General features: G+C 43.5%; 1 protein-coding gene across 3 annotated transcripts in view; it reads left to right on the top strand.

The window, feature by feature from the left end:
• Window positions 1-18,188, top strand: part of ARHGAP26 (Rho GTPase activating protein 26) — a 417,310-nt gene that overhangs the window by 111,795 nt on the left and 287,327 nt on the right. For all 3 annotated transcript variants that reach the window (XM_014850273.3, XM_014850275.3, XM_014850274.3), the window contains exons 6-9: window positions 4,391-4,501; window positions 11,336-11,440; window positions 13,015-13,144; window positions 16,719-16,819. In XM_014850273.3, coding sequence (XP_014705759.1) covers window positions 4,391-4,501; window positions 11,336-11,440; window positions 13,015-13,144; window positions 16,719-16,819 — 447 coding nt within the window. The remainder of the gene's footprint in view (window positions 1-4,390; window positions 4,502-11,335; window positions 11,441-13,014; window positions 13,145-16,718; window positions 16,820-18,188) is intronic.

Below are 18,188 nucleotides of genomic sequence, written 5' to 3'. Positions count from 1 at the left end.
TAATAGCAGCAAATATTTATTGGATGCGTATTTATGTACCAGATACTGTGTGGAGCACTTTATGTGGAATCTTCTCAAACCCTCACAACCACCCTATGTGGCACAGGTGTATTCCCTCTGTTTTACATATGAGGAGACTGAGGCTCAGAGATGTTAAATGGCCTGCCTGTAGCTAGTCAGCGAGGGTTTGCACCCTGGCTCCTGACTCGGGAGCCCTTTCTTTTAACCCAGCATGCTCTTAGACTTCTCGCCTCTTGGGAGGGAAGGATGTTGCTCTGCTGCCTGCCGGCCATTATTCTTCAATGCCAATGTCCTGCAGATAGAATTGGAGAGAGGGAGAGACCTCCATGATCGTCTGGTTGAAGGAACTGCAGAGGTCAAGTGATTTGCTCAAGCTTTTCTAGCTATTTAGTGATGATTTTCTTCACATTTATTTAAAAATCAACTTTTAAGAACATCATTAAACATCTGTCTAGTACCTGTTTAATGAAATCTCATTATGCAGAGTTGTTTCCTGATCGCAGGGCTCTCAACTGAATACTTAAAAATTCTAGCCCATCCCTAGGTCCCTGGTGGGTGAAATTACAGGGCAGCGATGTGGAATGATACTGCCATCTAGTGGATGATTTTTTAAAAGCTCAATGTATTCTTCAGTGCCTCAGAAGCTGGCTTCCAAGGCAATGTTCATTCGTTCAACACATATTCATTGGCCACTTCTGTGAAAGTATGTTCTGGCATTGGGTGTATTGTGGGGAGTGAAATGAATGATCTGCTTTCATGGAACTTACAGTCTAGGAGAATGTCTCTTTTCCAAGAAGACAGAATGGTTGGTGGGTCTCAGATAAGCTGGTAAATTTACAGTTTCTCAAGTAATAGGCAGGAGAACTCTTTTGAGTGGTTTGCTGGGTGGGGTGGAATTCCATTGCAGGGGGTGGTCTAAGGATGTGGTGAATTCTTTGGCCCAGAGAAGAGAGGCAGTGGCAGGAGAAACATACCATTCCACAGGGGATTTCTTCTAACGTTTCCTTTGGAAATGCATTGAATTATGCATTTCTTCTGAGTGTGGGTCATTGATGGCCACATAGAAATCAGTTCATTCATTCCTCAAACATCTGTTGAATGCTTACTGTGGTCTAGTGGAAAAATGAGAACAAGGTCTTGCTCTCACTGACTTTATTTTCTAGTAGGCAATACCCAAGAACAGAAGGGAATAAATAAGAATTTCACATTGCGATAATAAAGTAAATTGGGAGACAAGATAGAGACTCTCTGGGGTAACCTATCTAAAATAATGTCGTCAATGAAGGCTTCTCTAAAGAGGTAACATTTGAATGACACCAGAAGGATGAGAAGGAGCAAGCTAAGTGAAAAGCTAGGACAGTGTTCTTTAAATTGTGAGTGTGTCATAAAAATCTAAATTACTGGGTCATGAAATAGAGTAGGCTAGAACAGGATGAAAGATAGGAAAGTGTGTTGCACTTAATTATAAATGTATGTTGATTGGGTCATTATGCAAAAGGTTTTTCTGGGGGCTGGCCTGGTGGCACAGAGGTTAAGTTTGCATGTTCTGCTTTGGCGGCCTGGGGTTCTCCGGTTCAGATCTTGGGTGCAGACTTACACACTGCTTGTCAAGCCATGCTATGGCAGACGTCCCACATATAAAGTAGAGGAAGATGGGCATGGATGTTAGCTCAGGGCTACTCTTCCTCAAAAAAAAGGTGGTTCTTACTGTGCATCGATATTAAAAAAAATTGAATATTTATCTAGGGGAAGAAGTTTTCAGGCAAAAGGAACACCAAGTACAAAGGTTGAGTGGAAAGAGTTTGGAGTGTTAGAGGACAGGAAGGAAGCAGAGTGGCTGGAGCACAGTGAGGGTGGGACGGGTGGGCGGGTTGCAGAGGGTCTTGAGACCATCTTAGCAGGGGAAGGCGTTGAAGGGGCTGTGAGAACATCTGATTTAGAAGTTAAGAAAGGTATTCTGGCTGCTGGGTGGAGACTGGATTGGGAGGTGGAGAGGGGAGAGAATGAAAGCAGGGAGACCATTTAGCAAAGGGGTGTAGCTGCCCAGAGATGGTGTGGCTGGCTTGAGGTAGGAGCGGGGATTGAAGCCCATCTGCTCTGATGTTCCTGGTGATAACAACCACTGTGCACAGAAGACTTCCTGGTTTTCAAATTGTTCACATCTTTAGCTTGTTTTCTCTTTGAAACAGCCCCACTCAGAGCAAGGGCAGATATTATCAGCTCCATCCTCCAGGTGTGGGAAGACACCCGGAGAGGATAAGTGACTCGAACAGGTCCCACCAGCTAGGAAATGAAAGAACTGCAGCTCCATCCCAGGTGTTGCTGTCCTAGCTCTCTGACTGGTGATGGGCTCTGCTGTTTTTCTCAGAGGACTTTCCTTCTGGCTCCTTCCTCCCTACCTAACAGCAGGAGGCCCTTTGCAGATTTTCAGAATGACCCTTTTTTCAGCTGCAGTCTCAGTTGGCAAGCTCAAGCAGGGAGGATGTATGAGGTGTGTGTGGGTGGTCAGGGGAAGTCGATACATCCCTCGGTGTAAGTGGGTTTGATTTGCACTACAAGGAAATTAAAGGCCACAGGAATATATCGGACTTAGCTGGCAGGAGCCCAGGTGGAAGATGTGTCAGCCCCGTTGTTTAAACAGCCACTCCTGGGGGGTCAGCAGGTGGTGGCGGGGTGCAGCACTTTCTGAAACCATAGAGATCTGTCAGTGCTGAGATATCAACTTCCCCTGCTTGGAGGTTTAGAAAACGCCCCCGAGCTTAGGCCTTCATTTTGGTTTTGTTCAACAGTTACTCAGCAGACTGCCTCTGTGTATTAATATGTAAGCTGCCCTAGGAGGAAGTGGTAGCGGGAGACTTGAATGAATGCTTTTGGGCTCTTTTATAGCACTCTGTGCTTTACCAGAGTCTGTAATTTCTGTTTATTTACATGATTATTTGATGAACATCTCTTTCCTTCACTATGCTGTGAGCTCCATGAGGGAAGTTTCTTTTTGCTCAGGATAGGTGAATGAATGGATGGTTTGCCAAGTCCTTCAGATGTCAGGGTTACAATACCGTATTTGGTATAATGAAAGTATGGTTCTCTTGCAAGTTTCTTCTGTAGGAATCTTGACAAAGGAAGAAATGTTCCTTTGGGGGCTTTGTTTGTGTTAGTAAAGTATGTTATAGAATGGTTTCTGACTCCCTCATTTCTAAAGAAAACAATGTTTTGTTTCCTACTAGCAGGATATTAATTTTTATTTTTTAAAAAATTCACCTTTGGGGGCCGGTCCGGTGGTGCAGCGGTTAAGTGCGCATGTTCTGCTTTGGTGGCCCGGGATTCTCCAGTTCAGATCCTGGGTGCGCACATGGCACCGCTTGGCAAGCCGTGCTGTGGTGGGTGTCCCACATATAAAGTAGAGGAAGATGGGCACGGATGTTACCTCAGGGCCAGCCTTCCTTAGCAGAAAGAGGAGGATTGGCAGCAGTTAGCTCAGGGCTAATCTTCCTCAAAATAAATAAATAAATAAATAAAAATTTACCTTTATTTCTTTTTTTATCCTTGAAATGTGCTTTCAGTATAATTATCTGCTTTGAAAGAATGAGTTGATGTAGCTGCTCTGTGGACAGAGTAAGAACTTATAGTGATAGTTGAGGTACTTCCCAGCATAGCATCTTGTTACTCCATACATACTCATTTTCTCCCTTGGGGTCTAGATCCCAGCTCAATGGCTTTGTTGTATTCAGGTGTGGGCTTTCCCAGGCCACACACCTGCACAGAGGGAGAAACATAATTACTCTGCTTGGAGTAAAGTGACTGTTTATCCTTGTCACAAAGTATGTGGGACTTGTGTCCTTTTCTGAGGTCCCCTGCCTTCTAGCAGTTTGTTTTGCTTGTTAGGAAGGCGGGACCGGGATAGCCCTGCAGGTTGTCTTTTTCTCTTTAAAAATCTGTCTTCCGTGGAACCCAGGTCTGCTCCAGGGTTGGGGATGGCGTTACGGCCTAGAGGTTTAAGGACGATCAGGGGTTTTGGAAGCAGATTGAGCAGGAGAGAAACCCCAGCTCTGCCCTGCACCAGCTGTGTCAGGTTGCTTAATGTTAGCAGACTTCATTCCTCCTGTAAATTAGATAATATCTTCTTTTTAGGAACTTAATGAGGGTTAGATAACTAAAATTAATGAGGTTTGAAATAAGGTAACAGGTACAGCTATGGGCGTGGTGCCTGGCACAGTCAGTGCTCTGCTAACCATTATCATTATTCTTATCTCTGTTTCATGTTATTCGATTTATTTTTTAAGACCATCTCCAGAGATATTTCTGACCTGCTTGCTGAATGCTCTCTTTGGGAATGACTTGATTTTTCTCTTAAATTCCGTCTTGTTTGTAGGCAGACAGCCAAGTGGACCTGGTTCGGCAGCATTTCTATGAAGTATCCCTGGAGTATGTCTTCAAGGTGCAGGAAGTCCAAGAGAGGAAGATGTTTGAGTTTGTGGAACCTGTAAGTAGATTAATGATGTACCCATACTTCATCCCCACCCCTCGTTCCAACTACCTGGATTACAAAATGCTCCAAGTTACTGATGAAGAGGTTGACCAGCCCTGATACTGTGCCTTCTTGCTAAGTAACAGTGCTTTGTCAATCTTGCTGTCCTGGATTCTTCCCAGTAGCCAGTCCTGTACAACCACAGCGAGGGAGATAGCACTGTCAGCAGTAGTTGCTTCCTCTAGCCACCCTGTGTTGTCCTGTTTGGTTTCCAGGTAGAAGTAGTGGAAGGAGGGGAGAGGAGGAGTTTTCATCAATCAACAGTGATCACAATAGTGATTACACTTTAACTCCCCAGCCCCACCCTGCAAATAATCCAGATGTAGTAATAACCTAAGGAAATAGGGAAATAGACTTGATAACTTTTCCCTTTTTGCTGTCGGAATTCAAAGCCCCTCCTTACCCATTCATGTGTTAAAAGATTCTATATAAAGCGATTTCTCACTGTAGCTTTGTTCTAACCAAGCAGCGTGGAGATTCTGCCGAGTGCACCATGGTGGGGTTTGGACTTGGGCAGAGTGTCCCAGTGGACGTGAAAGGTTTAGTGTGGGAACAAGTCTGGCTGTGGTTTCGGCCACCCCAGCGTGTTGTGGTTTCGTGCAGACGTGGTGCTGCTCCACCTGCTGTGGCGCTGGTGTTCAGAATCCACAGCAGGAAGACTTCACAGGAACACTAAAGAGCATATTGGCTTCAACTTAAAACTATTGCAGACCTTTTCAGCCAAAATGCAGCCTCTGATTTAGACCCAAGCCTGGGGTCTCTATACAAATAAGATTCTTAACTACCTAGATTTAAGAAAGCATGGCTTTTTAAAGCAAATAAGAATAAAACTATAAGAAACTGAAAGAAAATGATCACTCTTTTTAGTAAAGAGTGTTCTGTGCCCCATTGCTAATTTATAAACTTTTGGGATGCTTTTTAAGGCATGTAGATTAGCTAGTAGTTTCATCAAGCCTCGAGGTGGCTGTGGAGTCTGATGCCTACGACTTTTACTATATTGGAACTATGATCTCGGGATTCTCTCCCAACTACCTCATCTGGCAAATTCTGTAAAGTCTTTAGTTAATTCATTCTTCTTATCTGAATGTTGAAAACTATAGAGCCAGCTTCCTATGTAGCAGTGGACTCTGCCGTGGTCTCAGGTCAAAATCCCTGTCTGTCTGCAGGGTCTGTGAGGCACAGAGCTCTTTGAGAGCCGGCGTTTCAGTCAAAGGGTTACTGAAGATTCATCTCCTGTGGTCAGGGCAGGAATTGAAACGCTGCCACATAGAATTAGCCTTTGGCATTTTTATCTGCTTTTACTAGAATTTCTAGAGGGGAAAAAACAGTGTGATTCTAATAATCTTTATGTGCACATTGATTGATATTATTCTACAGTTGCCTGATTTTGATCAGTTGCATCCTGCATTTTTAGGTGAGATTTTTAGTTGTCTATTTTCATCTCTCAGTATGTGTTCCTAGTGAGTGCCAGGTATTGTATCTGTTAGCTTTTGCTACATAACTAACCACAAAACCCCATACAACAGCAGACATTTATTTCTCACATATCTGCGGGGTTCAGCCAATCTGGCTAAGCTCAGCTGGATCACTGCTGATCTGGGTGGGCTCTCTTCCTCCTCCTCCTTTTCTTCCTTTTTTTATTTTTTAAGGAAATCTACAAGGATTTATCTTTCTATTTCCTGGCATTCTGTTGTAGTATACAGTGTCTTGAGTGTTTTGGGAGGCAGTATAGCATCACTGTTAAGGACTCTAGAGCTAGACTGCCTAGATTTAAATCCCAGTTCAGCCGTTGTGCATTCTTGGGAAAGTTAATTGATTTCTCTGAGTCTCAGTTTCCTCATCTGCCAAGTGGGTATAATAATACCACCTACCTTATAAAGATGTTATGAAAATTAGCTGAGTTTATCCGTATAAGATGCTTAGAACAGAGCTAACCTACTTAGCATTCAATTATTATGTAATTGCTAACTAGTGCCGAGTTAACAATTATTGTTTATTCTGAAGTAGAGGAATAATATGTCAGCTTTGACTACCCAGGGTCTCCTCAAATGAGCAAATGAGTCAAGTGCCAGTATTAACAGGGCCTACCTGTTTTAATATAAAAAGTCTTAGTAAATCTAAAAGCATTTATCTACTGAATACCTCAGAAAATGCTGAAGACCCAGCTGCTGTGTGTGAGTTTCTCACAACCTCACTGGGGAAGCAGTAATCTGTATTTTAGTAAGCTCTCCAGGTGATTCTGCCACACATTAAAGTTTAATGTTAAAGTTAAAGAGCCAGTGGCTTAGATTGTTCAAAAGAAGCACATGAAATAGCAATTGATAATCTTAACAGAAACTGTGTCATGTACTGTGCTAATACCTGCTTTACCTACATTATGTCATTCAATCTTGTAACATCTCTGGGAGTAGATATGTCTTTAGCTCTGTTTTTTTTTTGCTGGATTAATATTACCCAGATATTAATCTATTGCCAATCTTCCTCTTTCTCTTTTCACCTCCACAGCCCCAGTACATAGTTGTATATTCTAGTTGTAAGTCCTTCTAGTTCTTCTGTGTGAACTGCCACCAGAGCATGGCAACTGATAGATGACTGGTTTGGTTCCACACCTGGGAATTGAACATGGGCCACCGAAGTGGGGCGAGCTGAACTTTAACCAATAGGCCATCAGGGCTGGCCCCTATCTCTATTTTTAGATGAAGAAATGGAAGCGCATTTATTTACTTCTCCAAGGTCACATGTAGTAAATAGCAGAACTGGGATGGTCTGGCTCTTTATCCGTATGAAACAGCATTTGATTGCTTACAGGTGGAAAGGAAACCAGCAAGAAATCTATGGAATTAAATTGCTGGGGTACCTGGGATGGAGTATTCATATTTTGAGTTGGCTGCAGTCAAGGGAATCTTCCAGCTATTCAGGGAACTTCCGTGCACATTGACTATGTTCATTTGTTTCTTAGAAAGTAACTTCAAGTACCGGGATGTTATTGACCTTCAGAAAAAGAAACAAAATTTTAGTGTTCCAAGGAAGAAAAATCAGACTACTGGGATCTAAGCCATGTATTTTTTTGTGTGTGCCCTGGAAGCCTTTATTTTGTTGTTGAAGTGCTAAATGTTCTGGCGATTTGGATTGCAGGTAATGACATACTGGCCTCACGAAGGCAAAGCACGTTCTGTTTGTTCTCTGAGTTTTCATAATTGAAGGTTACCCAGTGCTACGGAGAGCTCATTCTCCACATTCATCAGGTTCCGCATCCTCTGAGTTTCACTTCCTGGATGTTTCTTGCTGCTGTGCCTTCCTGTCCTTTCTCACTCCTTCTGCCCCTTTGCAGATCTTCCTTCTTTTCCCTCTGGTCTGTTATGTCCTGTCATGGGCCTCCCGCTTCTCCAGTCTGGCCTGGACCCTGTCACCACAGTACATCTTCTCACGTATCAGTTTGATTATATCCCTCTTGCTGAGCAGCTCCTGCTGGCACTCCTGTGCTAATAAGCCCATTACATAGATGATCCCCATCTTTACCACAACCCAGTGGCATAGTGGGTAGCATTATTATCCTCCTGTAAATGATGAGTCAGAGGGAGTTTCATGGCTCAACCAGCCCGGCTTTTCATCAGTCTACTTCTGTCCTTTTTGTGGTGTGCATGAATGATTCTTGGTAGCTACATTTGTTTCCTAGGGTTGCTGTAACAAAGGACGACAACCTAGGTGTCTTAGAACAACAGAAATTTATTGCCTCATACCTCCAGGGGCAAAAAGTCCAAGATCAAGGTGTCAGCAGGGCCATGCCCGCTCTGAAGCCTGTAGGCAAATGATCCTTCCTTTCTCCTCTGGCTTCTGGTGGTTTGCTGGAAGTATTTGGCATTCTGCTTTATTGACGCGTCACTCCTGTCCCTTGTCTTCACATGGCTGTCTTCCGTCTGTGTGTTTCTCCGTGTCCAAATTTCCTCTTTTTACAAGGACACCAGTCATTTTAAAATAGGGCCTAATGTCTTCATTTTAACTTAATTACCTCCGTAAAGACTCTATTTCCAAAAATAAATCACATCCTGAGGTACTGGAGATGAAGACTTCAGCTCATCTTTTGGGCGGGGACACAAATTCAGCCCTTAGTAGTAGCTCTCTCCTGTGGATGAAAACAACCTAAATTTATCAGATAGTCCAGGATGATGTGGCCAACACTAAATGAAGCAGTTACCTTTTTGCTTATTTTTTTAAAAAATAAATTATATCTATGTTGTCAGCTATGAAATAGGGATAGATTTTTCTTACGGTTAGTCTCTGAGGAATACAAGGATGGAGAGAAGGCAAAGAGAGGTAGGGAAGGTCTCTCTTTGGTCTTTCCTTTGTCGTGCTCTGATTTTGTGTTCTGACTGTTTAGGGAGGAGCCTGGGTGGATGTGCTGACTTCTCTTATTTGATATCTGAGGTGAGGCTGCAGTGAGCTCTGTGTGTTGAGTGTTGAGTGGAAGCGTTTCTCTGAGGCAGACAGATCCTTCCTTCTCTGGAGTCCTTCTGTGGGCCCCACCTAGCCCCTTAGTAGTGGACTTTCATTTCCGCCTGGGTAATAGGTTCAAAGGTTCATCCAGTTTGTGGGAAGGGGATGTTAAGGAGCTGGGGGAGGGAAGAAAAGATGCTACAAGGGGAGAAGGAAGGGGAGTGGGCCAAAGATAACAATATCTCAGGAATCATTTCCTGTAGAAAAAAGGACAATCAGCCGTGCTACCAAAGGAAGTGAAACCAAAATAAATATTAGCAACTCTCTGCCTTTGGAGCACTTTGTGTGTGTGTGTGCCCAGGGGATGTCTTAGCTGTGTGAGAATATTTAATTACCCTGGGCAAGAGAGGCCCTGTTGACTTCTTAAAGTCAGCGTTAATAGGGAAATGACCCTAGAGTTAGCTGCTGCTCTTCATTATTCTCCAGTGGAGGATGGCTCACTGCCTTGGAAAAGTGACAGTTCATAGCGTTCAAGGACAGCAGGAAGGGAAGAGATAAGAAAGAAGAATTTTCATTGTGAATACTAGCACTAGATTTGGCATAAGAACCCCTTCTTCTTTATTGCTAGAGCCATCTAGAAGAAAAATTATGGACCTTCCTCTCAAGGTATTTTATATAGACTACGTCCAAAGCCTTTGGTCATCTTTGAAGAAAAGAGTTCATTATTAGTCTTTGGTGACTGTGTGGCTTACCACTCATTCATTGATTTGTTAGGGATCTGTATTTGGTGCCACTAGATGTTTTTATAGCCAGAGGACCCAGAAATGCCTGCTCCCTGACCTCCCACGAAGATCTAAGGGGATAGATGCTCTGGGGCTAATGGCAGTGGGAAAGATACTGTAATGTTATAGGCTGGGTTTTGCCGTAGAGCTCTTTTGATGACCTGGGAGGGGCGTGTGGCTTTGTTGGAAGACAGGTCTCTCCTCTGACCTCAGACAAAGTAGCATATACCTTGGTGCTTGCCATTCCTGCCATGAGCAAAGTGTGAGAGGACAGGGGTGGGATGAGTTCCCTTAACCATCATTGTTAGGGCTGCCTCTCAGGAAAGGAGAGTTAGGTGAAAAAAAGTGAGATTATGTTTAACAAGCAAAGGCATGTTCATTTAGGGACTGGAAATTAAGAACAACAATGTAAGTTAAGCAACTGTGTCATGGTGTAATGTGTTAGAGGCGGGTCGGGGGGTGGTCAGCGTGGACCACTCAGAAAGGGGAATCAGCACTGAGAGGTTCAAGTTAGAACGCAGACAGTCCCCGAATGCAATAGAGCTGAGCTTGTGATAGAGCGAGGTTCTGGTCCTTCTGAGCCTCGTTCAGGCTTTGATTATAATCCTTTCTTCAGGTTGGGATTTGGAGCTGAGGAGAGAGCTGTAGAACGAGGGAAGGGGCCAGGAAAGCATAACAATAGGGAGGTTTGCATGTAGCTCTGCAAGGAAAGACTGCAGGAGCATTTATTCAGCCTGGAGAAGTGAAAGCTGGCAGGGGCTGGGGCGGAACATCAATAGTTTGTAAGCATATGAAGGCGTGTTGTGTGCCTTGTGGTGAACAGATGTTTTCCCTCTTCACTGAAGAGAAGACTAAACAAGGAATGGGCTTATTACCTTTTAGCCCGAGGGGATTTAAATGAGCATTTAGGGAGACCATGGTAACTGAAAACGTGGGGACATGGGAATATTTTAATAAAGGAATCCATAGTGTTTACTTTGAGATAGTTTAGGGAAAGCACAGAAACACTTGAGCTCAAGCCTGCTCTGGATGAGTTACTTTGATTTGATTTTGCCGGTTAGACTGCAGACTCAGGACACACCTGCTTCCTTGCCTCCCTTCTTGTTGGTTTTCAGTATAACCACCCCCTTCTGCATTATAACCTGATATTACAAATTTACTAGAAAGAGACTGAGTTGGAGCCCTGATCTTCAGTTTCTGATGAAATGATTTTCTTAGGAGGTGGTGAGGCTCACAGGGTAAAAGCTTGGGTGCTGGTGCCAAGGAGACCTGGTTTCAAAGCCTGGCTGCTACTTGCTGTGTGTTTTGGGGCAAGTTACTCAACCTCTCTGAATGTGCCTCCTCGTTATTAAAATGGAGATAACAGTCACAGTTACTTCATAGGTGGTTGTGTCTATTCAGTGAGACAGGGCATATAAAGTTACAGTGCCTGGCATGTAAGTAGTGCTCAGTAAATATAGCCATTATTGTTACTTTGTTCTAGACTTTCAAACCAGGGTTGGGAACTCAGCTGCAGCTACATACTACCTCTGTAACATGCTTATGTGAACTCTGCCTTCTTCCTTCATTGCAGCTACTGGCATTCTTGCAAGGACTCTTCACTTTCTATCACCACGGTTATGAACTGGCCAAGGATTTTGGCGACTTCAAGACACAGCTGACCATTAGCATACAGAACGTGAGTGGGCAAAGGGGCAGGCTTCCTTTTCCTGGTTAAGGAAAGGAAAAAACAAAGTGTGGGTCTGGTTGCATAGAAATCACCTATCTGCACTGGAATGCAGATGAGGAGGATGGTCTTGCTTGAGTTCAAAGGGTACTGGGGGGGCCAGGCATTTCTAGGGTGCTTGGTGGTCCCAGGTTAGGGCATCGTCCTCTTATCCATTATTTCAAAGCACTATTTATGTTCTTGTAAGTGTTGCTGATGATTATGTTTAAATCTGTAGCCCGAGAGTCAGGATTTTCTTTGGCAGTAGAGGGCCCAGCCCAGCCCGGCCCAGCCCAGCCCAGCCCAGCCTCCCTTCTGTGCATCGAGCTGCCTGGCCACACAAGACTTTGGAGAGTGTGTTTAGGGGCTGGGGGATGGGAACACATGCTGGCCTCCAGCTCAAAGGATGTGCTCTTGTTCAACTCTTAGTAAGGCTGACAGGAAATCCAAGTCAGTGTGGTTTAGTCCCCATCTCCTTTCTCAAATTTTAGGCGGCAGGACCGTTTGGTGCTCAGAATCCTGCTTATGGCTCTTTGATTTGCAGTTTCTGGGGCTTTAGCCCCGTTTTTTAGTGTGCGACAGGGTCGTGTGAGTCTGCATGTTGTCTTTGTCCCTAGACCGTCCTTTGTAGAGAATAAACCCAATTGCGTCCTTGTGGGTTGTATTTTGTGGCTTTTCGAAGCCTGGGGCTTGCCCCGACTTGATTCTCTGAGTTGTCTTTGAGAACAGGAAGTTGCAGAGTCTCAGAGAAGGTTTCACGAAGCATGGCTTCCCTTAGGCTGGCTTCCTCAGAGGCCAGACTCTGCAGTGGAGATTTACACGTAGCAGGTTTACAGGAAGCAGTGTCAGCAAACACACCTGTGAGGCTGAGGGCAGCAGGCCCCGCAGGAGGAGATGTTGAGCTGTGATGCAGTTGCAACAGAGGCCTCAGTCAAATGCCGTGGGCACCCTGGAGCTGGGATGGTCCTTCAGAGTGGCCGAAGAGAAGCAAGGGGGCCAGGCTTTTGACCCCTTCTCCTTTTGCCCCTAGCCTCAACTAGTCATTGGGTGCAGGCTGCCCTGGAGTAACCAGGGCAAGTAGTAACCTTGAGTGAAGCAGCTCCCTTTTGAGGGGGTACTCATCTGTGAGCCATCAGCAAGCAACATTCCCTGTAGCTGGAGAAAGGAGTACCTCGGTCCTGAAGGGGAGCTGGCCGGGTACCCTCTCATGGACCATCTGAATCAATCACCTGGGATGCTTATTTAAAATGCATGTTTCTGGGTCCTGAAATACTAAATTAATCTTCAGGGATAAGACCTGGGCATTTACATTTTCTCCAAGTTCCTCAGGTGATTTTGATGTCCCTACAGTTTGAGAGGCATTGTGGTATAGGGCTTTAAGGCCAAAGTATATTTTTTGAAAGTGAATATTTAACTAATTCCTAGATGGCTGAATGTTCCTGTTCTTGTTTTAGATCTAAGGATTCTATTGGTTGATGTTCTGAACTGTTACGAGATGGGAATAGCCTTTTGTTTCTTTGATCTAAATAAAATTCCTCTCATCCTAGACACGAAATCGCTTTGAAGGCACCAGGTCAGAAGTGGAATCACTGATGAAAAAGATGAAGGAGAATCCCCTCGAGCATAAGACCATCAGTCCCTACACCATGGAAGGGTACCTCTACGTTCAGGAGAAACGTGAGTGCCCCGACGACTACCAGCTTGGGGTGCACTCATGCCTTCTGCTCAGAAGGTGGGGGGTGTATCCAGTAGTGCCTGGCCTAGAGGAGTGTTCTATAAATATAGGTTTGGATGAATGAGAGTTATTTTATAGTTCAGTTTGCTAGGGGAAGGCTGATGTCCACAGGTCTTGTCTACCTCCAAGTGATGTATTCTGTTTTCTTTGTACCTGGGACTTCCCTGAAACCTGGAATTCACTGAGGCTCTGGGTGGTTCTTCTCTCCCTGGTGTCACTCTACTCTTGAGGTGCCTGTTCCCTTCATTTAGCTCAATATACCATAGCCTGGGCAGAGAGGCCTTGGCAAGGTCTGGCATGCTACACCTTATTGTCTATAAGCCATCATATCCTTTGATGGATTTAATATTTAGTGATTTTGTTTTCATTTGAGACTTGTTTCATCAAGGCCCACACAATCATGACTTAGGCCTTCCCCTCTTCTCTTCAACTCCTGTCATTCCAACACTTAAATTTTATGAAAAGTGGAAACAAAAGCTTGCTCTGAGAGCTGGGAAGAAGATCCATTGCCCTGCCGATAGGATGTCAAGGGAAGAAATGCCAGGTGCTGACATTTCCATGATGACTCACCGACTCGAGCATTAGGCCTGGGGAAGCCTTTGTGACGGGGCCATGCTATGGGCTAGCACTTCCAGACTTAGTTCATGTGTGCAGTGCGAGGGAGAAAGGAAAGTGAATTGTGAATTGTTCTTTAATGGATAGTTCTTCTAGTCTCCCACCCCTGCTTTCTTGGCTGGGCACATTATTCTTCTCGGATTTTTGCTGGTTTTGTGCTCTTTCTTGTCCTTCTGTTGAATTAGGGTTAGGCAAATGTCTTTGCTCTTGGAAGCTTTCTGATGGAAAACAACTAGACCAGTTGGTTTCAGAGATTATTCTGTTTAATGATGACTCAGAAATTTGCTTGGGTTTAAAATTCTTCCCTGGTGACAGTGGGGGCAGTAGTGGGGTTGAGGGTTAGAGTGTCGGTTGTGATGAGGGTTTTATGTCTCTTATTTTTACAGGGATGAGCTTGTTGAGATTTGTAAGAAATGGAAGCTACTTTAGTTGTGTGTTTCATACACACCTAAATATAAGGTGATGCCTTCTTTGCCCAGTAAGAAGATTGACCCCGAAAAGTTGAAGGTCAACTTGAAAATATAAATTTTTAGGACTGCGAAAATATAGTTCAGTGTTCACTTGTAATACTTAATTTATTCATATTGCTCACTTACGTATATAAAATCAGTATTGCTCTTTGCACTTTCCTGTTACATTATACAGTGTTCAAATATGTCATATACTTTTTCAACATTAAAGTCTTGATTATCATCAGAGCCACATTTTGATTCTCTAACACAGCATGTCATTGACATACAGCCTTTTTTCTATTTGAAAGTTTATGTAATGTTATTTTGAAATAATTTCAAACTTACAGAAAGTTTCAAGAATAGTGTAAAGGACAATCATATGACCTTTACCCAGATTCACGAGTTTTTACCATTTTTCCACAATCGTATCATTCTTTCTCTCTGTAAGGGTGTGTGTGTGCACATCACAGTCACAGATACACCTTTTAATTTTCTGAACCATTTGAGAGCAAGTTGTGTACACCATGCTCCTTTACTTCAGTGTATTTTCTAAAACTAAGGATGTTCTTTTATGTAACCACAGTACAGTTACCACATCCAGGACTCTAATGTTGATGAGATAGCTAATCTAAATGATAGTCCATATTCCATTTTTGTCAGTTGTCCCAATAATGCTCCCATAAAGCATTTTGTTTTCTGCCAGTATAGAATCTCCTACTGCATTTTGTAATCATGACTTTAGTCTTCTTTAATCTGGAACAGTTCCTCAGCTTTACTTTGTCTTTCATGACGTTGACATTTTTGAAGGATATAGGCCAGTTCTTTTAGAGAATTTTCTTCAGTGTGGTTTTGTCTAGTGTTTCTTCATGAATAGATTCAGGTTATGCATCCCTGATCTAATCCTACGTAAGTAACTGTATTCTTCCTGGGTATCACGTCTCGAGACCAAGGATGGCCATCTGCCCCTCCATGGTGATGTTAATTTTGATCACCCAGTCAAGATGTTGTCTTGTTTTTCCACTGTACTGTCATTATTTTTCCTTATAACTAATTAGCAATCTGTGGGGAGACACCTTAAGACCATATCCTTCTCATCAAATTTTGCCTCCCATAGAGTTAGCATCCATTGACAATCCTGGTCTGAACCATCTTTACTGTGATGGTTGCAAAATGATGATTCTCAGCTCTGCCACTCCCTCCACATTTAGTAGTTGCCATTCAGTGTACTGTAAGGAAGTGACTTCCTTTCCTTCCTTCTACCTTCTGTCCTTCCTACCTGCCTTCCTTCTTTCATCTCTCCATCCGTCCATCCATCCATCCATCTGTCTTTCTATTGTCAGTATGGACTTATGGATTCCTATTTTATTTATTAAGCTAAATCCATTACTATCCTTATTTTGGTGCTAGAATTGTCTAAGATACAGTATTTTTCAAATCTTTGTGGTGTGCTATCACTGGAATTTTTTCTCGAAGCCATGAAAATACATTAGAATGGTTGATATTTTCATTTTTCCTTGATGCTCCAATGTAGACACTTACTGTATTGCTTTTTAAGTTTACTAAGTGACATCCAACACTTGCAGTGGGCATTCATACCCTGAAAAATACTTATTGAATGTCTGCTAAACCTCTTTTCACGTTGTTACTTTTTTTTTTTTTAACCATTTCTGCTGTGTGATCTCTGTAAGCGTCTATGACTAGTATTGATTGAGGTCCTTGCAGGCTAATAATGCCTTTTTCTTCTAATAGTACTTTGTCGTTCAAAATAATTGGCCAAGTACCAGGTGAAATCAGAGACTTTGTCAGAATATGACTGTAGGGCATCTCTCTCTTTCCCGAGGGACAATTTTGAGGGCAAACTCCTTAGATTACATTTGGGCATTTACAGTCACTTCCATTCTGCATCTCTGATGTCTCTGAGTTTTCCTGTCTGCTTTTCACATCTTCTTGAGTTCTGCTAAAGTGAAAATTAGGAGTTTGGAAGTAGGTCAGAACCCCTATATGCCTGCACACAGAGTGGCAGCGCAGCTGTGTGGGAAGCATGAAGTTGTCATACCAGATGGGAGCAGTGACAGCACTTTGAGGAGCCTTTCTGTGTTCTTTCCTCAGTCATCTTACTCCTGTCAGGGGAGTGAAAGAAGACTTCACGTGGAGAGTGATGATGGGAAAGTGAATTAATTTCCCCAGGGAACCTCTACTTCCCTTATATTTTAAGACCCATTGGATGCAGCATTTAGTGGGAAACAGTCTTCTTTGGTCCCTGGGGAAAGCCCTGGGTTGGTTCCATTTCCAGGCTGTGGGATCAGATTTCTGCCCATTCTAGTCTAGCTGATGTGGAGAATATATTGCCCCAGAAACAGTTTAAGGGAAGGCTGAGTGTTGTGTGTTGTGTGTTTCTCCGGCATGCAGTGGACATGTAGACATGTTTTATGGAAACATTACCTTGCAGGTCACTTTGGAACCTCTTGGGTGAAGCACTACTGTACGTATCAACGAGATTCCAAACAAATCACCATGGTACCATTTGACCAAAAGTCAGGAGGAAAGGGGGTGAGTTCATTTTTTAAATTTCATGCTTGATTTGCTTGGCTAACATATGATGATTATAATGCATGTATAAAGTAACACCTCCAATGTTTCACTGTAATTTTGTTCATTTTCATACAGTAGTTCAGGAGGCACAGTATCCTAAAAAGTAACATAAGGTAATTATTCTTAGCTCTAAGTTATATTAGGAATTGCAATTAAGGATTCTTGTATTTCACATATATACAATATTAAGTGTGTCCAATGTGTTTAGATGCTAGAAATTCTTGGGTGACCTCATCCTGTGAATCTGATTCATGTCACTCTCACTTGATACCTGGAGGGCAGCCAGTTGGCAGTTTAGATGATTCGGTTATCTCTTGCTCTGTCACGGATCACCCCAAAACTTAGCGACTTTTAAAACAAAATCAATCATTTTAGTGTTTCTCACAGTTTCTGTGGGTCAGGAATTCGGCAAGCATTCGGGTGGGTGGTTTGGGCTCGGGGTTTCTCATGCGGCTCCACTCAGATGGTGAGTAGAGCTGGAACAGTGAGGATCTGTAGCAGCAGCTCAGGGCTGCTCAGACATAGCTTTCTTCCTTTCTCCTGCTCTCGTCCTCTCTTCTTCGCTTCCCTCTTGCCCTCTTGCTCTGTACAGTCTCAGGGCCTGTCCATCTGGTCTCTGTGGGCTAGTTTGGGCTTCCTCACAGCATAGTGGCCTCAGGGCAGCTAAAGGTTTCAAGAGCAAGTGTTCCAGCCACGAAAGCAGGACTGGGTTGTCTTTAATGACCTAGCCTTGGAAGTCATTCTGCCTTACTTTTATCTTCTCTGTTGGTAGAAACAGTCACAAAAGCCCATCCAGTTTCATTGGGAGAGGATGCAAACCCTGCCTCTCCATGGGAGGAGTGTCAAAGTCACATCGTATGAAGAGCATTGGGATGGGAGATATTCTTGTGGCCATCTCTGGAAGGCGTGGCCAGGCTTCCTCAGGCTCCCTGGGTCACTGCTGTTGGGAGCTCCTGGCTGTGCTCCAGCGGTGCTCCTCGCCTCTGGGCACCTCACTGATTCTGAGTGCGTTTCCTTTTCAGGTGGCCTGTCTTTTCTCTCTGGCTGCTCTTAATTGCTTCTCTCCTTTTTTCTTTCATTATTCTACTTTTCATTATGATGGTCCTATGTGTAAAATGTTTTTTCCCCAATCTGTTGTGCTTGGGAATTTTTGGCCTTTCTAGATTTGAAGATTGGTGTCTTTTAGTAACTTTGGAAAATTCTCACCAGTTATCACTTTGGATTTTGCCCCCGCCCCGTTCTTTCTATTCTCTCTTTCTGGAGATATTTAAGTATTTTTAATAAAGTATTTCTATTTTTCATCTCTTTGAACCTCTGGACTCCAGTC

The sequence above is a fragment of the Equus asinus genome, chromosome 9, assembly GCF_041296235.1.
Source record: "Equus asinus isolate D_3611 breed Donkey chromosome 9, EquAss-T2T_v2, whole genome shotgun sequence".
Classification (NCBI taxonomy): Eukaryota; Metazoa; Chordata; class Mammalia; order Perissodactyla; family Equidae; genus Equus; species Equus asinus.
The sequence above is the reverse complement of the archived record's forward strand: the minus strand, read 5'-3'. Positions and strand labels throughout refer to the sequence as shown.